This window comes from Orcinus orca, chromosome 9 (genome assembly GCF_937001465.1).
Source record: "Orcinus orca chromosome 9, mOrcOrc1.1, whole genome shotgun sequence".
NCBI lineage: Eukaryota > Metazoa > Chordata > Mammalia > Artiodactyla > Delphinidae > Orcinus > Orcinus orca.
In genome coordinates, this window is record NC_064567.1 from 5,774,366 (window position 1) to 5,799,715 (window position 25,350).

Sequence of the window (25,350 nt, forward strand, 5' to 3'; positions counted from 1 at the left end):
TGCCTGATGGGAACACGCAGACCCGCGCTCCAGGAGGTCTCGCTGCCCGGGGCGTCGGATTCCTGCAGAGATCTCGGTGGACAGTCAGAGATGCGCGCCGAGCCTGGGAGCGCGGGGGGGTGGGGAGGGGGGACTCCCCCTCCTCTTGCGGGATTTATTTAGGATTCGGGGTGTGCACGTGATTCCCCAGCGAGGGCGGACTAAGGGCGCTCTCCAACAAGCAGGGCCGACCCCAAGTCCCCCGAGAGCCCCTCTGGCAAGGGTCCTTAGGACTGGGAGCCTGGAAGGAGCTGACTTGCCTGGTGGTGGCGCGCAGCCGCGGGCCCGGGTGAGTTCCCGGCGTGAGCGTCTCCCCAACCCAGACCCTGCAGTCCACCTCCTTCTCCTCCTCCTCGTCCCGGCCTTTGATCCTGGCGGGGGTGGCAGGGGGCGGGAGCCCAGAGGCGCAGGCCGGGCAGCCGGAACCGTCGCACGCTGAGCGGTCCGCAGCGTCCCAGGGGCGGGCGCGGGGACCGCGGGCTGAGGTCTGTCCCGAGAGGGCGAGGGCGGGGGCGGGGGCGAGGGCGGGGGCGGGAGCGCAGGCCAGGAAAGTGGGAGGGACAGGTTGAGGGGTGGTCTCTGAGGAGGAGCCAGGCTGAACTGTATTGTTCGCTTCGGCCGCCCGGAGCGCGCGGAGCGGGCCGAGGAGCGTACGCGGGGCGCTCCGCTTCCCGTGTTCTCCCCGTCCCCGGCGCCCCGAGAAGAGGTCCGGGCTTTCCCGCGCGCCCCGGGACGCCTCTGCTCAGGTGGGGTGCGGGTCTTCCCTGGGGGCGCGGGCAAGGGAGGCGTTCCGCGCCGGTGGAGCTGCGACTGCTGCACCCGGGGACCGGGAGTCCCGAGTGGGCCGCCCAGCGCAGCGCAGCCCCCACCGCCTCCGCGGGCCGGGAGGCCGGGTGGGCGCACGGGAGCGAGCGTGCGGCGCTTCAGCCGCGCCGCGTGCTTCCGCAGGAGCCGGGGGCCGGGGGCCCGCGATGGCCGCGGGACGCAGCCACAGGGAGCCGCGGCGAGGATACCCGGGCGCCCCTCCCTAGCGGGGCGCAGCCTCCTCCTAAGTCCGCCGCCCGACCGGCGGGATGGGGGGCGGAGGGTCTGCCCTGAGGGTCTGCGCGGACCACCGCGGGGGCATCAACTGGCTCAGCCTGAGCCCCGACGGGCAGCGCCTGCTGACGGGCAGCGAGGACGGCACGGCCCGACTCTGGAGCACCGCGGACGGCCAGTGCTGCGCCCTCCTGCAAGGTAGACCCGCTTGGCCGCGTCCTCCGACCTCTCTCTCTGTCCTCCTCTCTAACGCTCGCCTGCCTCAGACCTGGGCGCTTTTGTCCGCAGACCCCTTCCCCCAAGTCCAGCCCGCGCCCATCGCGCTGGGTGGCGTGGGAGTGCAGAGGGGGCTGCGATACGGGCCAGTGAGCCGAGGGGCGAGGCTGCGAGGGCGCAGATCACCTGTCAACCGCTGGGTGAAATCCCTTCCATCACGGCAGTTTTAACAAAAAGAAATCGCAGCCCTGCCCCTTTCAGCTTCCCTCGTCTCTCACTGGCCTTGTGACCTCTGGCTGAACATTTCCTCTCTCGGGGCCTTTGTAGTCACAACGGTGGCTTGTTAATCGGCCTGGGCACTGCGGAGTGCACTCCATATGGTGTGGTACTGTCTTCCCACCACTCGTGCAGGCAGGGAAACTGAGGCACGGAGTTAGGTAGTTCGCCAGCGGTTTACACAGGCCATGGTGGGGCAGAGTCGAAAACCCCCTCCCAAAATCGACCCCCCTGCCCTGCTCTCTCACTGCCTCATTTCACCTGCAATTTGGCATGTTTGGAAAGTCCATGAAATACCAGGAGGTACACATAGGCGTAAATATTGTTTTACGAAAGAGCCCTACCAGCCTACCCACACCGATTTATATTTGTGGCTTACTCAAGGGGAGGTGGACGTTTTTCTTACCTCGGGTCCCTGTCACATGCCTGCAGCACAGGAGTGTGAGGTCCCTCTGTTGTCTGAGTGGCTCCTACAGCCCCTCGTGGAAGCACCAGGCTGCCTGCACTCTGTGCACAGTTATTTTTCACTGTTGGTTTTTCCACCATAATCAGCAAATCCTGGGTGGCCTGCCCCAGGCCTCCTGGCTCATCTAGGCACAGGGAGTAAATTAGCTTCCGTATTGGCGGATCCTGACCCTGCTGGGTTTCTTTTTTTCATTTCATTTCATTTATTTATTTATTTATCTTTGGCTGGGCCATGAGGCTCGTGGGATCTTAGTTCCCCCTGACCGAGGAGCGAACCTGTGACCCCTGCAGTGGAAGCGCAGAGTATTAACCACTGGACCGCTAGGGAAGTCCCACCCTGTTGGTTTTATTTTTATTTTTTATTTATTTATTTTTTGGCTGCGTTGGGTCTTCACTGCTGTGCGCGGACTTTCTCTAGTTGCGGCGAGCGGGTGCTACTCTTCGTTGCAGTGCGCGGGCTTCTCATTGCGATGGCTTCTCTTGTTGCGGAGCATGGGCTTTAGGTGTGCAGGCTTCAGTAGTTGTGGCACGCGGGCTTAGTTGCTCCCCGTCATGTGGGATCTTCCCAGACCAGGGCTCGACCCCGTGTCCCCTACTTTGTCAGGCAGATCTTAACCACTGAACCGCTAGGGAAGTCGCACCCTGTTGGTTTTACATCAAAACTCAGTAGGGATGCATCTTGGACTGCCTGCTGTTTGGGAGCTGGTGTAGGTAATGGGGAGTTGGCCACCACGCACAGAGAGTCACACAGACTGCCAAGGCATAGATCTGTTAGAAAATTTAAATCCAGTGTGTATTGCTTTCCAAATATGAGAACAGTGTCTGGAGGGCTTTCAGAGATGCAGGTTCCTAGGTCTGGGTTTCACTGAGCCTTTGGGGGTAGGACTCCAGAATTGGCATTTCTAACAAGCTGTGAGGTGACTCTGCTGATTGGCTGGCCCGGGGAGCCCTGGGCCTGGGACCCCTCGTGGGAGCCCCGTTTGTAGGCCAGTTTCTGCCTCAGGAAGCTCCAGTCCTTTCCAGGGTGGTTCTGGCCTCGTGGGCACCCGGCTCCGCCCCCAGGGCCCACAGTCCTGCCCAGCCCTGCCCTGCCATCCTCACCCGGCTCTGTGCCTGGCAAGTCCCCTTCACACCCACTTTAGTGACCCTCACAGCAGCTCGTCCCCGCAGGACACCAGAACCTGCTTCCTAGCAAGGCCACACTGGACCCTCTGTTGCCCTAGTTGGAGGCCTACCCACTCCATGGGAAAACGCTATCAAACGGAAAAACTGCTGACAGGGTCATTTCTTTATAAGGGTTTGCACTTTAAGAATTGTCAAGGACAGAGGGGACAAAAGTAACCTTTGCTTATCCTGAAATTGCACTAATAGACTTGTGAGAGAGTCATTTTGGGTGTGTGATAATCCTTGTGTGGCCCCCATGGTAAGCAAGGACCTGCCAACTGCTCCTCTGTGGGATTTTTTTTTTTGGCTGCGTTGGGTCTTTGTTGCTGCACGCGGGATTTCTCTAGTTGCGGCGAGCAGGGGCTACTCTTCATTGCGGTGCGTGGGCTTCTCATTGCGGTGGCTTCTCTTGTTGCAGAGCTCAGGCTCTAGGCGCGCAGGCTTCAGTAGCTGTGGCGCATGGGTTGAGTAGTTGTGGCACACGGGCTTAGTTGCTCTGTGGCGTGTGGGATCTTCCCGGACTGGGAATCAAACTCGTGTCCCCTGCATTGGCAGGTGGATTCTTAACCACTGCGCCACCAGGGAAGTCCATAGGATTTTTTTTGTATGAGTGAAATATTAATAAAAATGTCTTGACATTTTAGTGCCCTGTATTTTATAAATACCCTTCTAAGTACATATTTCTTATGTTATTAACCCTTGCAACTGTGAGGTGGATAGAATTGACAGCAGTTTAGGGACTTCCCTGGCAGTCCAATGGTTAGGACTCTGCGCTTTCACTGCTGAGGGTCTGGGTTCAGTCCCCGGTTGGGGAACCAAGACAAGCTGCGTGGCACGGCCAAAAAAAAAATAAAATAAAATAACAATTGACAGCAGTTTATTTATTTATTTTTTAAATTTTATTGAAGTATAGTTGACTTACAATGTTGTGTTAAGTTCTTCTGTATGGCAAAGTGGCTCAGTTATACATATATATTTATATATATTCTTTTCCATATTCTTTTCCATTAGGGTTTGTCACAGAATATGGAATATAGTTCCCTGTGCTATACAGTAGGACCTTGTTATTTATCCATTCTATATATAATAGTTTGCCTCTGCGAATCCCAAGCTCCCATTCCTTCCCTCCCCACCCCTGGCAACCACAAGTCTGTTCTCTATGTCTGTGAGTCTGTTTTTGTTTTGTAGATATGTTGATTTGTATTGTATTTGAGATTCCACCTATAAGTGATATCATACGGTATTTGTCTTTCTCTTTCTGACTTACTTCGCTTAGTATGGTAATCTCTAGGTCCATCCATGTTGCTGCAAATGGCATTATTTCATTCTTTTTGATGGCTGAGTAGTATTCCATTTTGTGTGTGTGTGTGTGTGTGTGTGTGTGTGTGTGTACACACACCACATCTCCTTTATCCATTCATCTGTCGATGGACATTCAGGTAGCTTCCATGTCTTGGCTATTGTGAATAGTGCTGCTATGATAACACCAGTTTATAGATGAGAGCAGGAGATGCAGATGTTTACCAACACGCAGCATATTCTAAGTGTCTCCTAGACACTCACATCGTGAGGCAGGTGCTGTTGTCAGCACGCCCCAAGCATGGTGTGGTTGCAGGGCTCGTCCAGGGTCTTGCGCTGGTCGGCGGCAGAGAGGCTTCTCGCCCACCGTGTGGCCCCTGCTCTGGGCAGGACAGAGTTGCAGGGAAGCTGTGCTCCCCCGGGGCCACATGGCTGATCAGCAGCAGACCCTGCAGGTCTCCTGACTCCAAATCCAGGCTCTTTCCACTGCCATTGTAGACACTGCCACCTCGGGGTGAGTGTCAGCTCCTCGCATAGCTTGGGGCCCACAGAAGGCTTCAAAGGAGAGCCTGTTGGTGGGTCAGGCCTGGATTTCTCGGGCAGAGCGGCCTGGGTTGGCAGCTCCTGCCATGCGTTTTCCTTCTGCAGACGAGCTCACGGTGCAGAAGCAGTTGGGGGCCAGAGGATCTTCCCAGATCTTCCCGGACCAGGGCTCGAACCCATGTTCCCTGCATTGGCAGGTGGATTCTTGAACACTGCGCCACCAGGGAAGCCCTATTTATTTATTTATTTTGGCTGCGCCAAGTCTTAGTTGCAGCACACGGGATCTTCATTGCGGCACACGGGATCCTCAGTTGCAGCATGAGGGCTTCTTAGTTGCGGCATGCATGTGGGATCTAGTTCCCCGAGCAGGGATCGAACCCGGGTCCCCCACACTGGGAGCGTGGAGTCTTACCCACTGGACCACCAGGGAAGTCCCGTGCCTCAGTTTCTTTATCTGTGAATTGGGGGTGATGACAAGAGGAACCTAATCTCATAAGGTCATGGTGGGCATCCAGCCAGTTAATAAGGAGTTCCTAGCTCATTGTATTTGCTGTCTTATCCTTCACGCCCGAAGTGAGTCACAGCACCCCTTGGCACTGTGCCATGCCAGCTCCGAAGCTCTTCCTCATTTGCCTCGCACAACTCTTTATCATCCCGTTTTGTAGATGAGGAAACTGAGGCTTGCCAGCCCTCTGCGCTCCTCCCTCTGGGTCCAGAGCCCTTTCCCCCTCACCTGCCTGTTGGCCTGACTGCGCTGGGTGCCTGTGTCGGATTCAAAGCTGCAAGAGTCTCGGATCCCGCCCCAGGGAATTTGCAGATTGGATTGAGAGAACGACTGCTTAACTAAGGGGCTGTGTGCACTTCAGAAGAGCAGGAACTTGGTGGGCTGGGGTAGTCAGGGTTCACCTCTTGGCCCAGGAGGACCTGGAACTGAGACAATTTTTAATTGTTATAAAAAACACACAGCATAATATTCACCATCTTAGCCATTTTTAATATACAGTTCAGAGACATTAAACGCTCAAAATGTTGTGCAGCCATTCCCACCATCACCTCCGGGGTTTTCTCCTCTTGTAAAACTGAAACCGTCCCCTCTGAACAATAACCTAGTTCCTCCCTCCCCCAGCCCCTGGCACCCACTGTTCTACTTTCTGCCTCTAGGAACCTGACTCCTCTGGGTGCCTTGTATAAGTGCAATCACATATTAGTTGTCTTTTGGGGACTGGCTCATTTCACTCAGCACAATGTCCCCAAGGTTGTAGCACGGGCCACAATGTCCTTCCTTTTGAAAGCCGAAGGCTGTTCTGCCGTGTGGATCTCATCTCTCTTCTTTATCCATCATCCGTCGGTGGACACGGGCTGCTTCCACTTCCTGACCATTGTGAGTGATGCTGCTGTGAACATGGGTGTGCAAATATCTCTTCCAGGCCCTGCTTTCCACTCTTTTGGGTATATACCCAGAAGTGGGATTGCTGAATCATCTCATACGTATTTTTAAACGGGCACGTGGGAGCACAAACAAATCGTTATTAACTTTGTCCTGGTCAAGGAAAAATTCCATCAAAAAACAGTTTGTTTTGGGCTTCCCTGGTGGCGCAGTGGTTGGGAGTCCGCCTGCCGATGCAGGGGACACGGGTTCGTGCCCTGGTCCGGGAAGATTCCACATGCCGCGGAGCGGCTGGGCCCATGGGCCGTGGCCGCTGGGCCTGCGCGTCCGGAGCCTGTGCTCCGCGGCGGGAGGAGCCACGGCAGTGAGAGGCCCGCGTACCGCAAAAAAAAAACAACAACAAAACAGTTTAAGTATGGATGTGAAGGAGGCCCATACTGGCAATTCACTCTGAAGCTCTGCGGAGACCACGGTCTGGGGCAGGTGAGCTCCCCTGTGGGTGCGGATTTAGGAGAATGGGGATGGAGGCCGGAGAGAGTTTGGTCAAGGTTGTGGAGCGGGTGAAGCTGGGCTGAGGACAGACCCTGCGGCGGCAGCAGTGAGCAGAGCATCAGCCCGGGCTGGGAGCTCGGGGGCGGGTGGCCCAAGCCTGCGTCCTCAGTGGCTTTGTCAGACCCCGTCCATTCCAGCCAGGGCTTCCGTGCTCAGACAACGGCAGGAAACAACTGGCACCTCAGAATGGTAACTCGAGGAGAGTCTAATAAAGGGACGCTTGTAGAATGTGGGCAGAGTGTGGGGAACCACTGTACTTACGGCGAGTACCAGAGGAGCTGTCATCATCCCCAGGCCTGAAGGAGGGAGGATGGGAGCGGTCACTGCCGCCTGGAAACGGCTGGGGAGGGGGCTCCCTCCGGGGAGGCGTGACCGTGGTTTGAGGGCCTCGGCCAGCGCATCCCGAACTAGAGACCTCCTGGGGCTCCCGACTGTCTGAACCCTGCGGGCAGCGGAGGAGACCGGGAGCCCACAGCGGGTGGGGGGCGCTGCAGGGCGCAGGCTGGAGAAGACGAGGACCCACGGGGGCAGACGAAAGACGCCAGGGGCAGCAGGGCGAGAGGAGGCCCCGCTTTTCATGCTGAGTGGAAGGCGTGTTCAGCTGGGCCGTGCCCACTCCAGGCCCCTCTGCCCCTGCAGACCCTGGTCTCCAGCGCGGCGAGCTGCTGCTGCATGGGGAGGGGGCACTTGGACTCTAACCCTCCGGCGAGTCCAGGGGCGTGCAAGCGGGGAGACGGGGCCGGCAACCTTGGCAGGAAACCCTGAGCCTCAGCGTATTCTGTTGAACAGAATAACCGCATTTTATCTGCATTCTATATCCCTTCAAAAATATTTATTTTTAGTTTGGCTTTCTTGCTTACTCTGCACAATTCCAACAGCTTGTGGCCGAGGCGCTGTGGTCCCTGGAGACATGATGGGCCCTCCCTTCTCCGAGCCCTCACTCCTCCACCCCTGGTGATCCTGCCGGGGCGGTGGAGCCCTGTCGTTGGTCTCTGGATTATAGCCTGTGGATTATAGTCAGGGGCGCGCTCCGCAGCCCCCAGGGCCCCCGTGCTGCAAGGGCTCTGAGCCCGGATCGCTTCCTTGGGTTGTCAGATGTGAGATGGGCGTCTTGTGCTGGAGAAGGGGCTTGTGCGGGGGAGAGCCTAGATCGATGCAGGGACCCCCGCCAGCTTGGCCAGTCCCCTGAGGGGGCAGAGGATCAGCCTGGCCCAGCTTCGGGGATGAGTTGTTTTACATTGAAAAACTTCTTTTTATTATCACCTCTTTTCTTCAAGTCTGTTTATAGTTCTGTTGATTTGCAATCAGTGTATACATCCGTTCTTTTACTTCTACGTATCAGAAAAGCTGTCCCACTCTCAGTCTTGGTTAATGGCTGCAGCGTCACCGAGTCTAGGTGCCACGCTTGGATTTTCAGTGTTTTTCTTGGCCTGGTTGACGGGTTCACATGACGCTCTGCCCTCCTGCTGTCAGATGCTGCTGAGATGGGACGGAAGGAGCTGGCATGGGAGTGACACCCCGAGGGAGCCTCTCCTGGCCTTGGTTAGCACTGGGCACTCCTCATGGTGCTGAGTCCTCCCGACCCCTCCTGATGGCTGATCTGGTCTCGGGGAAAGCTCGTTGAGAATCCTCAGATATTTTATAATCATTTTGGGATTGGCAAAAAGCTGGGCTGTGTTTTGCCAAACACATTTGCCCTCGACTTTTTGTTTGTTTGTTTGTTTGCGGTACGCGGGCCTCTCACTGTCGTGGCCTCTCCCGTTGCGGAGCACAGGCTCCGGACGCGCAGGCTCAGCGGCCATGGCTCACGGGCCCAGCTGCTCCGCGGCACGTGGGATCTTCCCGGACCAGGGCACGAACCTGTGTCCCCTGCATCGGCAGGCGGACTCTCAACCACTGCGCCACCAGGGAAGTCCTGCCCTCGACTTTTAAACTGATGCGCACTTTGAGGGAAACAGTCTGCAGCCTCTTCCCATGTTTACTTAATTTACGCAAATGTTGTTTTCCTAGAGGCCTGGTATGTGCTATCCAAGAAGACGGGAAAACGTTTCTTTCTTACTTTAAAAAAAAATTCTGTTTCTTAGAACTCAGGAAGTTGGGTTCTTCCAAGAGAAACTAAGCTTGACCCCAGGGCCAAAAAAAAAAAAAAGTAAGTGTGAATCAGCTTGAAACTACCCAGGAGATTCTAACTCCCCGTCTACAAGATAGCAGACATCTAGATGAAATTTTAAAATCTGATCGAAATCCTTAAAGCAATAAATATGACGCTCCCATGTGTTATTATTTGAATTCTTCAGTCTCCTCGTCTGTGAAGTGGCTCTTAGGTCTAACATTCCTTTGCTTCTGTTGATTTTCTGGTCCCTGAATTCTTCTCCAGTAGAGTCAGCTTCAGTTTGCTGTTGGAAGTGCTTATATCCGAGATGGAAACACTTTTACCTGAAAAACAGGCCCTACTGTGTCCAAGGATGGAGGATTCATGGGCTGCTTAATAATGGTCGAGTGGTAAACATCGACCCCACAGCCAGGATGAGAGTCAAAAGATCTGACAACTGCCCCGTAAGAGGATGACCAGGTGCACTTGGCCGAGACCCCAGACTGCGGGGCCCTCCCTCCGTCCCAGACCTCCACTCTCACTGTGTCTACTTAATCCACCGTTTCTGCCAAATGCCTGAATTCTGGCCCCAGGGACCCCTCCTGCTTTGGTGTGTGCTGGCTTCTCTCCCAGATGCTCTTCCTCTTCTCCCGACAGACACGGGTACTGCGTAGACCCTTCCTTGCCTGCCACACCCAGGCTTCTGCTCTGTCGACCCTCGTCACGCTCTGTCCCAGCACGTATCAGGCTCGACTGACTGTCCCTCCTTCTGGGCTGGCTGCTCTGTTTGAAGGCAGGGAATGTGTTTTAATTATGTCTGTTTCTGTATTTGTGCCCTGCAGCGGCTGTGACCGATGATCACACTGGGTTTCCTTAAAACAAGTTTATTCCGGCACAAGTCTGGAGGCCAAAAGTCCAAAATCAGTGTCACTGGGATGAAATCAAGGGGTTGGCAGGGCTGGGTTCCTTCTGCAACCTGTAGGGGAGAATGCCGTTGCCTTTCCAGCTTCTGATGGCTGCTGCACCCCTTGGCTTGTGGCCGCATCACTTCCATCTTCAGGGCCAGCACCTGCAAATCTCTGCTCTCTCTTCACGGTGCCTTCTCTGTGTCCTCAGATCTCCCTCTGCCTCCTCTGTGTGTGTACTTATTTATTTATTTGGCTGTGCCGGTTCTTAGGTGTGGCATGAGGGGTCTTTAGTTGCGGCATGCGGGATCTTTAGTTGCAGCATGTGGGCTCTTAGTTGCGACATGCAGGATCCAGTTCCCTGACCAGGGGTCGAACCTGGGCCCCCTGCATTGGGAACATGGAGTCTTAACCACTGGACCACGAGGGAAGTCCCTCTGCCTCCTTCTTACAAGGATGCTTGTGATGGCGTGTAGGGCCCACCCTGATATCCAGGACAATCTCCCCGTCTCAAGATCCTTAATTAATTGCATCTATAAATGTGTCTTCTTCCAAGAAAGGTAACATTTCTAGGTTCCAGCAATTAGGACCTGCTCTCTTCGGGGCCAGAATTCTGCCTACCACAGTGTCTGTCCCCAAATGTAAGAACAGCTCACGCCTAGCGTTTACACAGCCGGCACAGGAACACCGTGAGATAGGCATTGTCACTCTCCCCATTTCAGGTGAGGAAATCGAGGCACAGAGAGGTGAAATAAGTTGCCCATGGGCAACCAGTAGCAGCACCAGGCTTCTAGCCCAGGCATTCTGGTTCCGAAGACCATGCCCTTGGCCTCTGTGCTTCCTGCGTCTGTAACATGGGGTTTGTTGAATGACGGAGTGAATACAAGTAGCTGAAAAGTTTGAAGAAGCCTAAAAGGAGATGACTAAGAAGGGGGAGGGAAGGAGAGGAGGGAGGAAGGATTCCAGGGCAGGCTAAGTGCCCCCTGAATTGCTCCTGGCCCCCACGATTCCTGAGATTCTCCCAGACTTAAAGCATCATTTCAACATGCTAGTCACTACTGGACTTGCTGCAAACACTCGCCGCCCCCTGCTTTCTTCCCTTCCTCCCCATCTCAAACATTCTCAAAGAAAAAACGGGAGCTGGCTTGCCCTGCTGTGCTCACATCACCCCCGCTCATCTGCAGGGCACGAAAGCTATGTGACCTTCTGCCAGCTGGAGGACGAAGCCGCCTTCACGTGCAGTGCTGACTGCACCATCAGGAAGTGGGACGTGCTGACCGGGCAGTGTCTGCAGGTGTTCCGGGGACACACGTCCATTGTGAACAGGTCGGTGTGCCTGCCAGGCGGGGAGGACTCGGCCTCTCCTCATGGTACCCGGCCGAGTCCCAGGGGACAGAGATGTAGGCTGTGGGGCCCCTGCCCTGGAGGAACTTAGCTTCCCTGGGGAACACGTGTGGACATGCGGGGAGGTGGTCCGGAGCAACAGCAGTGGAAGGACAGCAGTGTCCCCAGCGCAGCAAGCGCTAACTGCCCAGGGCTGCAGGTTGGGGGGGCTGGGAGGCGGAGGTGGGGCAGGGAGGCACCACCAACACTTAGACCAGAGCCTGAAAGCCCTCCCATGGCCCTGGCAGCACAGCTGCCCCCAGCTGGGTGCAGGGAAAGGGGTTGGAGGCTACAGCTCCCACCGAGGGAACAAATTCCACAGGAAATGGCTTAATTGGTACCTGATGGTGGACTGGGGGCTCGGAGGAGGGGCAGAATGGGGATTGTTCTGAAGAGGGAGTCGAGGGTGTTTTTAAACCTCTCCTTTCCGTGTTGCTGTTGAAGATATCCCAGACCTTCCTTCTCACGGAGGTTTGAATTTTTGCAAAAATGTATTGAGTTTGGGTCTGAGCTGAGCCATGGAAATTCCTTGGTGATCAGATCAATTGGACACTATCTCTGCAACTTGGGGCCCGTCGCAAACTCCCGAGGGAGTGCCCGGTATGAGCAGGAGTCTGGGCACCGGGGCCCTCGTGACCTCACTGACCAGGAAGGGCAGCTGCCCAGGCAGCGAACTAAGCAGGGAAAGGGCCCAGTGCAGGCGGGCATTTGGCGGGGTGGGGGGCAGGGACGGAAGGATGTTCTCAGCCAGAGGGGATGCTGGCAGCGTGAGCTTTGTGGAGCCTGGGTCCAGGTGGGACCCGTCCGACCTAATGTTCCAGCGCACGGTGGGTGGAAGCGGTGGGGCAGCCCGATCATTAACTGCCCAGAGTACCAGCTGCCTGTAGACGGAACGGTGCTCCCACAGGGCGGGAACAGGGGAGCATCGCTGAGCAGAGAGGCACAAGGCTCGTGTTGGCTTGATGGTTCTGAGTGGGGAAGGACCCCAGTGGGGACCCCATAGAGCTCTGCCCCAGCCCCCGCCTCCTGCAGCTGAGCTTTTATCCCACCTACACCCCTTAGATAGAGCAGGCGAGGCCCGGGGTCCTGGGAGACCAGCCAGCACCATGCAGGCCGGGGCGGAGGAGGGCTGGAACTGGGACCTGTATTTCAGCTCTTGCTGGCCTCTTCCACACTCTTTCTTGAGAAAGAAGTTTGTGACTGAGGAGAAGTGTGGGCCTGGGGCGCCTCCTCTAGTGAGGCTGTGAGTGGCTGGAAGGGCTGACAGAGGATGGGGTGGGTGGGAGAAAGCCACATCTCAGGTGACCAGCCGGCCCTCCGGTTGTGCCTGGAAACGAATCAGTGGCTCCTCAAAAGGAAATCCGGACAATTAAGGCTGGAAATGATGCTCTGCCGGGTGTAGACGCTCCCAAGTGCACACATGTTCACACACACGTACACATATGTGCTCATGCACACACACACACACACACACGCACACACACACTCTTTTGAGCAGTTGGCTGTTCTAAACATCTCTGGGTGCATATCTGCATTATTAAGTAACTGCTCACAAATGCTTGATGGCCCTGAGGTGAGAACATGGGCTACAGTTCTCGTGTTTTCAGAGCCGGGCCAGGTGTGTGAGCTTCTGGGGGCAATGGCCCGGCCCGGCGTCCCTGCCATCAGAGGCCACACCCGGCAGGACTCGGGCTGCCAGAACATCGCCCGAGGCACCACGTCGTCACTTTCCTTTAGAAACACACAGGTGGTGAAGACCATACCTCCTGGCATTAGGGAAGAAGCCATCAGTAGAAAGTGTGCTTTTCTTGTGCTGCATCCTTAATGACTTGTGGGAAGTGAGAACCGCCCAGAGGTGAGAGGCCGCGGAAGGAAGGTCTGCTCTGTTCCGTGTCCATCTTTCCTCCTGCCCGTGCTAGGCTCCCAGGCAAGACCTTTTAAAAGAGGGGTGGCTCTGAGACTGAGATGGGGGTCCTGACCCCTCTGTGGCCACACAGACGACACGCCGCATTCCAGGTTCAGGCCGCAGCCCTTTGGGGGTGGTGTGTAAATTAGGGTCCACCCTCATGCCCTTTGAAGTTATACACAGAGTTCTATGCTAGAGACAGATGTGTATTTTCTGCAGAGAAAGTCTTAGCATACATCAAAATGAGAATAGGAGTCATGAATAGTTACTGTTTGGCAGGCTCTGCTCCCCCCCCCCCCCCCCCCCCGTGGGCTCTCCTGGCTCCCTCACTGTTCCCCTGCTGCAGGGGGCCTCAGATTCCTCAGCCTTGAGATTTTCTCACACTCGGGGCTCCCAGTCACTGGGACCATTCATTCTTCTCACCCATCACCTGGGCTCATTGAACACGTAAGACGCCAGCCTGCCGGGCAGCCCTGTGCGCTCTGACCCCTGACCCTTCCCCTCTTGCCACCAGGATCCTGGTCGCCAACAACCAGCTCTTCAGCAGCTCCTACGACCGGACAGCTCGAGCCTGGAGTGTGGACAAGGGGCAGGTGGCCCGGGAGTTCCGGGGCCACCGCAACTGTGTGCTGACTCTAGCCTACTCTGCGCCCCAGGACCTCCCTGGGGCTCCGTGCACGGAGGAGGCCGTGGCCAGGGGGCTCCTGGTGACGGGCAGCACGGATGGCACGGCTAAGGTCTGGCAGGTGGCCAGCGGCTGCTGCCACCAGACACTGCGGGGCCACACAGGTGCCGTGCTCTGCCTGGTGCTGGCCACGCCTGGCCACACGGCCTTCACTGGAAGCACAGATGCCACCGTCCGAGCCTGGGACATCCTGAGTGGGCAGCAGCTGCGTGTGTTCCAGGAGCACCAGGGCTCCGTCATCTGTCTGGAGGTGAGGCCGGCCTGGCTGCCAGGGAGGCCCCTGGCTCCTCCTCTGAGCTGCCGCCCCACCCAGGGTACCAGTCAGCTCAGGCTGTGGAACAAAGTACCACTGACTGGGCAGCTTAAACAGCAGAGATTGATTGGCTCACAGCTCTGGAGGCCGGAAGTCCGAGATCAAGGTGTCAGCAGGGTTGGTTTCCTCTGAGGCCTCTCCCCTCGGCTGGTAGACGGCCATTCCCCTGGTGTCCTCACACCGTCTTCCCTCTGCTTCCAGATTCCCTCTTCTCGTAAGGACACCAGTCATACTGGATGAGGTTCCACTCTAATGCCCTCATTTTAACTGAATTACGTCCTTAAACGCCCTATTTCCAAATACAGTCACATTCACAGATACCAGGGGTAGGGCTGTTGCCAACACATGAATTTTGGTTTCCGTCCGTGTGAAGTGAGGATTGCGTCTACGCACAAACCGTGGTCCATAATTCCTAAATCCAAAAGTTGAAAAAAAAGGAAGGTTTTTTTCTTAGGCTTGGCATCAAAACTCATTTTGATATGAGGCTGGTTGTAGTTAAGTTTAATCTCACTTCCTGGGACTACGTGTACCTTTGCTGTGGAAACACGAGTGTGTTCCTCAAATCCAAAAACTCCCGAAACACATCGGCCGAGGTTTGGATCAGGGATTACGGGCATGGAGCTGTGCCCGCCCCGGGTTGTCGTGAGGATTTAGTGAGGTGACAGCGGACGCAGTGCCTGCCGCAGAGCCTGTTCTTGACGCCCGTCAGCCTGTGATACTGTTGCTATGAAGCATGTGTTGCTATGAGGATGTGTGGCCTGCACTTGGCGGGCATGCCTGCAGCATACGGTCCCTCCCTCTATCTAGATATTAGGGTCTGGATGTTCCTGGCCCGGGTCGTGGCCACAGCCCTTTCCCTTCTCCAGGCCAGTTCCCACACCCGAGGTGAGCAGGTTGGGGTGCAGTGCTCAGAGGCACCGAGCCTCTGGGGAGCCACTGATGAAGCGATGGGGGTGGCCTCAAGGTGACAGGAAGCAGTGTGTGGCAGTCCCCTGGAGAGCCAGGCCAGGAGGCCCGTTTTGGGTTCTCGAGGTGAAGGGCAGCCCTAGGGCCCCAGGACCGGTGGAGTAGAGAAGGGCTCCACTTTGCTTGGACAGAATCATCTCTGGCCCCTGGTGAATGGCAGAGGGCCCATGTTTGGTTGGATAAATTGCATTTTTCTAGTGATGGGGGCAGGGCGGGGGCCTGGTTGTTACTGAGCTAAGAGTTGGCCACCTTTTTTCTTTTTTTTTTTTTTAACTTTGATTTTTTAAAAAATTTTTATTGGAGTAGAGTTGATTTACAATATTGTGTTAGTTTTAGATGTGCAGCAAAGTGAATCAGTTATGCATACACATATATCCACTCTCTTTTAGGTCCTTTTCCCATCTAGGCCGTTACAGAGTACTGAGTAGAGTTCCCTGTGCTCTACGGCAGGTCCCTAAGCCACCCGGTATCTGATCCCGGGATCTGGGGAGGCGAAGGAAGGACCGGCAGGCACCTGGGAGGCAGCACCGTGTGTGATGGGGAGAGGTGTGCAGGGGGCAGTGGGGATGTGTCCTGGGCGGGGCATGGAGGGACGGGCTCTGGGTTCCTGAGGGCGCGTGGGGTCTCTGGGCTCAGTCTCCTGGTACCGCCCAGGGGCAAGTCCGTCTCCCATGTTGGAGTCAGCCTGCAGGGCGTGGAGCCCAGCGTCGCGCACAGCAGTGGGAGTGAACGTGCCCGGGAGCAGAGCTGGTGGGAGCCCTGCGGGCTCTGCAGGAGGGTACTCAGGAGACCGTGAGCAGCTCGAAGGCCAGGCCAGCTCGTAGTGTGGGGTGCCACTGGGGTGGGGTGGGGAGCTCCCGGAGTGAAGTCAATGTTGTTCCCATGAGCACACACCAGGGTCTGTCCAGGATGGGTCCCAGGCGGGGGTGGGGGGTGGGCGTGGGGGGAGGGCCCTGCTGGGCGGTGGGATGGGGTCGGGGCGGGGTGAGGGTGGGCACAGTGCAGTGTGTGGAGGCCCCTGGGGTCAGAGTTGGAAGGAGGCAGGGCCCGCGCTGTCGGCTTGGGCGGGGAGGGTCGCCCCCAGCGTCAGGAGCAGCGGGCCCCCTGTAGAGGCCGGTCCTAGCGCAGAGCCTGAAGGGACAGGCACAAAGGCAGCACACACGCTGACGCCACGGCAGCAGTGGCACTTGCCTCAGGAAACACGCGGTTATTTGGTTTGTTGGTTAGTTACTTCATTAGCTGTTAAGTCACAGCCTGCTTCGGCCCACGGCGGGACTGAGGCAGAAAAGCCCCCGTTTTTCAGAGTAGTTGGGGGATAAGATTCTGCTCGATGAGGTCCAGGGCCACCATCTCCACAGTAGATGGCCTGGCGCCTTCCCGAGAAACGGAGGACCTGCCGACTCCCGGCCGTCCAGGCTTCCTTTGCTTTAATATGACGTCCCCTCAGACGTCCCCTGTAGCTTGGATGCTGTATCGTCGCGTCTCCCTGCTGTGTTTCCCCGGTACAAACTCAGATCTAGGTTACCGCGACTTGGGAGACGCATATGCGGGTGACCTTTGGGTGTGCTGGCCTTGCCCGCTTTCCAGGGTCCCTCCCTCTCCCCACCGTGGGGTCGGGGAAGACCCTTCCCCCCTCCATCTGCCTCTTTAATAGGAGGGCTTCCCCACGTCCCCGCTGCCATCAGAAACTTGCAGGGCCACCTGCCAGTCTCGGCCCCAGCCCGTGAGACCCTGGCCACGTGGGGCCGTCCCTGGGACCCTGCTGTCACCGCTGGGCGCCACCCCCTGCCCCTGCTCACCTTACCTTCTCCAAATAGGTGACCCTCGGTTCACATCTGCACGTCTGTTTCCTTCCTCTGTCCTTTTCCTGCACGTCCACGTGCAGGTTGAGCCACCTAAGCCAGGGAAGGATCTCTCCTTGGGGACCTCCCAGAATTCCGACCCCCCCCCCAGCTGGGCGAGCGGTGGGCTGCCTTCCCAGACGCCCTGCAGAGGCAGGCAGGGTTCTCGGGGGTCTGGAGACCCGGGATGGTTCTGTGAGCCCTGCGGCCTGGCCTCTGGCATTGTTCAGGGAGGAAGCGCTCGTGCCGGCAGGTGGAGAGCGAGGGAGTTGTCATCCGTGGTTTCCTGTTAGGCGGAGTGTGAGGTGCCCGCTGGGATCCCGGGGCCTGTTGCATGGAGCTGTGGTGTTTACACCGTCCCTGGGAAACAGGTCAGGCCCTTTTGTGTGTTGAGATAAACTTGGGGGCCACCTTTTCAGAGGTTGGGGAGAAGAGAGGAAGCTCACAGAGCTATGCAGCCTCCTATGCCCGTCTCTGAACCATCGGCCCACTGCAGCATCCTGCCTCCTCCTTGCAGGCCTGCGGCCCGCTCTGAACTTTCCGGGAGCTGAGGCGAGGCCCAATAAATCGGCCAAGCCCTGGGGGACCTCTGCCTTTCCTCTTCACTGTGGGATGTGTATCCAGGGTCAAGCACGTGAACCCCAGAGGGTTCCAGAAGCCAGGTGGGGGCAGAGCAGGAGTGCACAGGCCTCCTACGGAGAAGGTGGGCCAGAGCAGAGGTGAGGGCTCACTTCCAAGTAAAAAACTCAAGGTCAAGCCCGCTGACCGCCGAGGGGGACCGCTCCTTTACCCCTGCTCTTTGGAGGGGCTCCAGGGTCTAGGCTCAACCGGGGGGTCCTTGTGAAGAAGGAGAAAGTGGAGACTCTTTCCTGTCCCTTCATATTTTTTAATTTTTAATTATGAAACATTTCAAACGAAGTATAGCAAACGGTAAAAGGGACACCTATGTACCCACCTTTGAAATGAGATATTAAACATTTCCAGTACAGCCAGAGAGGAACAGGAAAGGCTCTGCCAGGTGTGGGGCAGCCCAAGGGCTCGGGGCACGCACCTGCCCATCTGCAGCATCGTCAGGCCCTCCGTTCTTTTCCTACAAAACACTGTCCTGCCAAAGCCCGAGGGGCTGGAGCAGAGACTGCTGTTGCCTTTTAGGGATACGTACCGGCTCCCGGGTTAGATCAGGCTGTGTGCATTATTGAACTTATCCTCACGGCCACCTGTAAGGGTGATTATTTTTTCTCATTTGGTACATGAGAAGACAGAGGCTCAGAGTGGGCAAGCAATTTGCCCAAGGTCTCACAGCTGGTAAAGGGCAGAGACAGGACTTGAACCCAGGACTGAGCATGCAACCTGTGCTTTTAACAAGCAGCTTTCATAAGGTGTGTCTGGGCCCATACCGTGCTGGAGTCGGGGAGCCTCTTCCGACAGGAGGCTGAGTGCCCGGAGCCTGGCTGTGCTCTGCACCTGGCCCTCTGCTCACCACGTGGCCCAGCTGCTTCTTTCCCGCTGCCCTGTGCGTGGCCTGTCGTGAGTGGAGGGGAGGGCGAGGCCGCGCCCCTGGGGCTGCAGCAGCAGAGCCCCAGGCCTGCCCTCTGCTTGGGTGGGTCACACGCAGGGAGATGGCCCATAGGCCCCGTCCCGTCCTCTCGGAGCTGCCTTGGCTGCTGGGAGGGAGTCCCGCTGGACCGGCCTTTGTGACTCGCCCAGTCAGGGTCTGTCCTGCTTTCCCCATCTGCCTTGAGTCTCTCTGGTCTCCGCGGGCTGCCCTGCTGCTCCCCGTGGGTGTCCTTTCAGGAAACCAGCCAAAGCACGCAGTGAGGCGTCTGCCCGCTTATCAGCCTCAGGGCTCAGGATCTGTGCTTTGAAAGTGTGCTGCTTTTTAAGCACGTGCGCCAGGCCCTGCGTCGTCAGGACACCCGCTATGCGCAGGAGGCGTCTTCCCTTTGTCTCGGCCGCTGTGGACGCTCGGTGCCTCCTTCACGGGGCGGGGCAGACAGAGCTGCAGAGGCCGAGTGGCCTAGATGTGCCACTGGGGTCTCCATCTCACAGGCTGCCCGTACCCACTCCCCTTATTATAGGTCTGGGAGCCTCAGTGGGTCGTTTGGAGAGTGTGGTCCCTGGAGGTCTGGGGCTGCCTCTGGGAGTGACACTTGGTGGGGGGACAGTCGAAACACTGGGGGCCAGTGGCAGTCGGCCTCGGGGGCAGGATGCAGACAGTGCTGGGCAGCAGGATGAGGGGTCCTGGAGGGTGGCTTTCCCCCAAAAGATGAGGGGGGATCAGCACAGAGAGGATTTGTAAAGGGGAGCACGGTATGTGTGCAGGGATCTCAGGGCACAGCGAGGACACGTGTGCACCTGGGGAAGCCGGGCCACATTCAGGCTCCAGGCACAGGGCTGACGGGGGCGCCCCGAAGGCCGAGAGCAGGTGGGGATGCCAGGCAGGTCCCCCTGCCCTTCTCGACGGTGGTGCAGACGGAGGGAGGACTGGGCGATGTTCTGCAGGAGCCCTCGGGTGTGCGGACATCGCACGCGGCCCTGTCCTTGGGGAGTGGACCGCCAGCGGGAGAGGCCAGAAGCCAGGCTCCATTGGCTGGGCCAGTCGTAACCCCAGTAGGACCGGAGGGCGGGGCCTGAGAGACGCAGGCCAGGCCTGTTGCCCACTTGGTCTGCCCTCGGTCTCTGCCTCCAAGAGGTATACGTGTCCCTCGAGATTCCACCCCCTCTGCCGTAGCGATTGGCCCAAGGCCACGTTTGACCTGTGCTGTGGCTGTGGGGTGGAAAGATGCACTGGGCCAGAGTCCTATTCTCCGGGATTTAAACTGGGAAGTAATGTGGGGAAACTGAGTCAGCTGTGGGAATTGGAGTGGAAAGTGGCCAAGATGGGTAGGTAGTGTGTGCTCGAGCTAGGAGGACTCGGGATGAGTTAAGGATGCCCATTCCAGGGGCTTCCCTGGCTGCCCAGGGGTTAGGACTCTGCACTTCCACTGCAGGGGGCACGGGTTCGATCCCTGGTCGGGGAACTAAGATCCCGCAAAACAAACTAGGCCCGCCGCCTGCTGCCCCTGGGAGAAGGACCTCATCTTTCCTAAGCCTCCAGCGGCCCCTGGGCCCCAGCGGCGTCCTGGATGGCTGTCTCGGGGGCTTGTAGCCTGCCCTCCTCTTCCTGGGCCCTGCAAAGTGGGAGGAGCCCTGGTGCCGTCAGCCAGCTAACGGCAGCTGAGTACCCCACTCCGTCAGCCTTCGGTTCTCGTCCGTGTCTCCGATAACCAGAGGTGCTGTGCTGGTCGGGAGCTCTCTGGGCTGCGTGCTGTTTGCTGTAGGGAAATTTGCAGAATTATTTCAATTGTCTTTGGGCCTCCCTCACGCTAGTACCCTGTCCCTCTTGGCAGGGGTGCTCCTGGGAGGGGGACTTTCTCATGCCCTTCCTTTGTCTCCCAGCCCCTTTCCTAACCTCCTGCAACGCCAAGAAGGGGTGTGAATGCCACTCCAGCTGGCAGCGGCGAGCGGGAAGTGGGGGAACCTGCGTCCAGGGGCAGGGGGGAGGACCCCATGATGGCCCCTGGGTGTCCAGCTCGGGTCCCAGCAGAGGGCCACCCTACACACACCACGTCAGTCAGGTTACGTCTAGAGCTTTCTCCTATCTCCCTTCCCCAAGCAGAAGTCCAGTGGGAAAGCCCCGCCCTGGGTGCCCTTTTCTCAGCTGGAACAGTACCAGGGAACCGAAGCAGCTACAGGTGGAGTCACATTGACCTTCCCGGGGCCAAGCTGTAGGAAACTGCTGAAGAGAGACCCCTGGCAGTAGCAGCAGCAGTGCTGGCCGACACTTTCCGGTCCTTGCTCTTAGGGTGCTGAGCGCTGTACGGTCATGTCTGAGCAGCACGGAAGGGTCTGGCGTGATCCTTGTCTGCGGGTGAAGCCGCTGAGAGCAGAGTCACTGACTTGGCCAAGGGCCAGTCAGGATCTGAAGCCGGGTCTGCCTGAGCTACACGGCCCTGAGGGGAAGAGAGGAGCATCGTGACCTTGGGTGCTGGAGTGGGTAGTGGTGGGGGGCGACCCAGGGGCAGGGGCATTTCTGGCTTGTCCACAGCGTCTCCACTGAGACCTGCACGTGCCCCTCTCCACGTTCCACAGAGAGAGGTTTGGAGGGGCTTCCGGGGTGCCCCCTACGGTCAGTGGTACCCGTGTCCGGTGCCGACCCTCCCTTCCGCCCCCCCCCCCCCCCCCAGCTGGTGAACCGGCACGTGTACTCGGGCAGCGCCGACAGGACGGTCAAGTGCTGGCTGGCAGACACGGGCGAGCGTGTGCGCACGTTCGCGGCCCACAGACACAGCGTGAGCGCCCTCAAGTACCACGCGGGCACCTGTAAGTGACCCCACCCTCCCCGCAGCCCCAGCCTGCCTGTCCCCTCCAGCCCCGCCCCGCCGCACATCCGCGCTCGCCCAGACCTCTCTGCACTCCTCCCTCTTTGAGCCTCAGCTGCCACTCAGTTCGGTCAGCGGCCAAGGGCGGCGGCTGTGGCCCGTCAGTGCACGTGTTCCTCCAGCAAAAGAAGTTCCAAATAAGGGTGTAGGGGCTCCTTCCCACCTTCACCCCGCTAGGACGTGCAGCAACCTGCTTGTTCAGAGGACCTCAGGTCAAGAGCAGGTCTCAGGGACACATTCTAACTCTCGAGACGGTGACACCACTTAACTCCAGTCAGACTTGAGGGCCGCATGGGTTTGGCTTCACTCGGCATTAGGTTTGACTACAGATAAGAGAAAGTCCAGATGACGGATTTATATGAGATAGTGGTTTTTTTCTCTCTGAGGTAGAAGAATTTCAGAGGCTGGCGGTCTAGGCTGGAACGGATGGCTCCACAAAGTTGTTAGACACCCAGGTTCCTTTTTTCACTTCACTTCATCATCCTTAGCATGTATCGGCCATCTTTAAGGGGGGGCCTCATGGTTCAAGATAGCTGCTGGAGCTCCAGCCATCATACGTTTTAGGCAGGCAGGAAGAAGAGGAGGGAAGGGCAAAAGGTTGTGTCTCCTAGATGAGTAGGCCCCTTTAAAGATCTCTCCTGGAGACTCCACCCAAAGACTTCTGTATACATCTCTCTGACCACTGCCTGCAAAAGAGACAGGATAATAAAAACCCTTATCTGGGGATACTGCCACCAGGATTAATCAGGGTTATTTTGGAAAGAAAGGAGGGCAGTGTGGCTTACTGGGTAGTCAGCAATCTCTCTGCCCCACAGGTCTCAAACTGTCACACATCTGGGCTTTCCTGGCTCTGTCCAACTAGCCAGTTGTTTACACCCCAGACACATGCAGAAGACAGGCACTGTTCTGGGGAAGCAAAACCCACAACCTCACCACACCTACATGGGAGTGGGGCTCCCAGGTTCCTGGACATCTCTTTCCTAAAACGATCCCCAATGTTATATTTTGCCATCAGTGTCCTCTCTCTCTCTCTCTCTCTCTCTCTCTCTCTCTCTCACACACACACACACACACACACGCACACACACACACACACACACACACACACAGCTGCAGCAGGAAGCCAGCCCCCCTAGGCGAAGCTGAGCCTGAGAACCATCTTCCTAGCACAGCAGAGAGGGAGCAGACTGGGGTGGGGGAGGAGCCACAGTGGAAAATTCAAGTTGACTTCACAGCACAGGTGTTAGATGAAGATAGAATGAATTTCCGAAAATAGAGCATGAGATGCCCTCAGGATTTAGGTGTCTGACGCAGAAAAATGATTTCTTTCCTGTTCCTGTGTCCAAGCCTGTAAGTGTGATTATGGCTCTGCTCCTGTCGGGGACCTCTAATTTAAAGAGAAGAACGTTGCCCAGAGCGCCTCCCCGTGGCAGAGGCTGGGATGAAACCTGCTGCTGCGGCAAATCCCACAGACCCTACCTGCTGCCCGCTGTTAAGGAACTTGGTCCTTGGTCTTTGCCAACAGGCTACAGGATGATCAGACCTAATTCTGGACCCCCTTCCCACCCTCAGGATGCCCAGTAACCACAGTGCATTGGTGGAGGGGAAGGCAGGAAAGGAGCTGAAGAGAACGAGAAATGAAACTTTCCCTCCAAGTCCACATTCACTAGTAGCTTTAGCAGCAAACCTGGGACTAGGCAGGTGACACAGGAAATGGGATAAGGAATAGACACCCCAAGGACAGGGGGCCCCCAGGGGGTGCTTACTGTGGCTCACTCAGGCTGCTGGGTGGCTGTAGCAGATGCTATGGGTACCACGCTCAGGGGCACTTCCTGCTGCAGCACCTGAGGTCCTCTGCCCGAGGGTGTTTTCCTGTGAGGCAGGTCATGGGAGGGCTGGGAGTTGACGGATAAGTAGCCCAGTGTCCTTGTCCCTGTGTGGAACAACTCTGAGACCCGGTCCGCCCCTTCTCCCAAGGGCCCCCAGCGGTCACCTGCTCCCTTAAACACCTGCATGGGAGTCCTTCCTTCCTGTTTGTCTCCCCACTTCCTGCAATGCCCTGCCAGATGAACTGTTTGCACTCGAAACCTAGTGTCAGGGTCAGCTTCTGGGAGAACCCGGGCTAAGATGATAAGTGGGCCAGGGAGTTTCTCTGGCCAATGCCGTCAGTGTGGTCCCTGACCAGCAGTATCAGCATTACTTGGAATTGGCTAGACATGCAGGTTCTCAGGCCCCACCCCAGACCTCCTTAAATCAGAAACTCAGGTGGGCCCAGCCTGCCCTCGGGAGTTTGAGAACTCTTGGACTAAGTTGTAATGTAGGAAAAAGCCCAAGGGAGGCAGAATCGGGAGGTTCCCCCTGGGAGAGGTTGGGCAGGGGCCCTCTAGTGAACCCCGGAGGCGCTGGGTTGTGTTTGGAGGGCCAAGTTCATTACTGAGGAGGGGGAGAAATGAGTTTCTGGTTGGTCCTTGCCCCAAGAGGCTGCTCAGACGGGGGGGGGGGGGGGATGACCCCCCGAGGCAGGGGCTTCAGAGCTGCTAGAAACACCCGGCAGGGAAGCTAAGCTTCACCAAAGGTTTCCACCAAATGGCCTGAGAGTAGGAAGCTGGGCCCAGGTGGTACTCAGGAGCGGTGGAAGCACCTGGAAGGACTTGGCAGGCTGACCTGAAGCCCAAGGGCGGTGGGGCAGCCGAAGTCCTGCAGAGCCGGCTGCAGCCCACAGAGGGCGCCTCCGGGACCGTGGGCGTCACCCTGAACTCACAGGAAAGTACTGAGATAGGGAAGGTGCCGCCTCCTTCCTTTCAAGGGGCTTCTGCTGTTTCCCATTTGCAATTATGACATCCCTGGGAGGCGAGCGGATGGGTCCCGGAGAGAGTTCCTGGCACTCTCCGCGCCCTGTCCATCCACGCCCCCCGCCCTGCGGAGTCCCGAGGGGACGAGGGCTCTCGGGCGGGAGGCAAGTGCAGCCGTGTGTTCACAGTGTTCACGGGGAGCGGGGACGCCCGCGCGCGCGCCTTCGACGCCCAGTCTGGAGCGCTGCGGAGGGTGTTCCGCGGCCACGCCTTCATCATCAACTGCATCCAGGTAGGCGCTCCAGCTCTCTCCGGGGGCCCGTGGCTGGTTGAGCGAGGGCGAGCCCGCCTGCACCTCTGCCTCGGAGGGGAAGTGGGGAGGGGGGGGCCAGGCAGCAGCGCTCCCCCGCGGGCAGCGCCTCCCCGGGGCCGAGGCCCCCTGGGCTGAGCCTTTCCCATCAGGCGGCCTGGGCGTTCGCGGCTCACGCCGAGGCCCGGGCCGCCGCTGGCCCGAGGCAGGGCGGGGCCTGCACCTACGTGACCCCGTAGCTGCGGGGAGGCGCGGGGTTGGGGGCCGGTGGCGCACCCCCTCCAGCGCCGCCCACGCCCCGCGCCCGCAGGTGCACGGCCAGGTGCTCTACACGGCCTCGCACGACGGCGCGCTGCGCCTCTGGGACGTGCGCGGCCTCCCGCGCGCCCCGCCGCCGCGTCCCGCCGCTCCCAAGCGCAGCCTCTCGCGCCTCTTCAGCAACAAAGTGGGCTGCGCCGCCGCCGCTCCCCTGCAGCCGGCCTGAGACGCCCCGACCGGCCGCCCACGGACCCGCGGAGGGAAAGCGGCTGTCGGCCCCGGGGGCTCCGAGGGCAAGGACCGGGGCGGCGGTGGTGCCTGTCCTCCGCGTCCGCTGACTTCCGAAGCCCTCGCCAGGCCGCCCGTGGGAAGGCCATGCCTGCCCGCCACCGCGTCCCCAGCCCGCCTCTCGGTCCCACCCCCTTCGGCCAGAGCCCCTGCGGAGCCCAGCCCTCAGCCTGCTCTCCGGCCCTCCCGGGACCCTCCCGACTCTCAGGGT

General features: G+C 58.1%; 1 protein-coding gene across 1 annotated transcript; it reads left to right on the top strand.

The window, feature by feature from the left end:
• WDR86 (WD repeat domain 86) lies at positions 1-25,220 on the top strand. The gene is made up of 7 exons (XM_004281209.3): positions 1-328; positions 988-1,275; positions 11,161-11,302; positions 13,780-14,200; positions 21,297-21,432; positions 24,472-24,575; positions 24,904-25,220. The coding sequence occupies exons 2-7, from the start codon at positions 1,113-1,115 to the stop codon at positions 25,075-25,077; spliced, it is 1,140 nt and encodes a 379-aa protein (XP_004281257.1). The 5' UTR covers positions 1-328; positions 988-1,112; the 3' UTR covers positions 25,078-25,220.
• Positions 25,221-25,350: the final 130 nt, after the last annotated feature.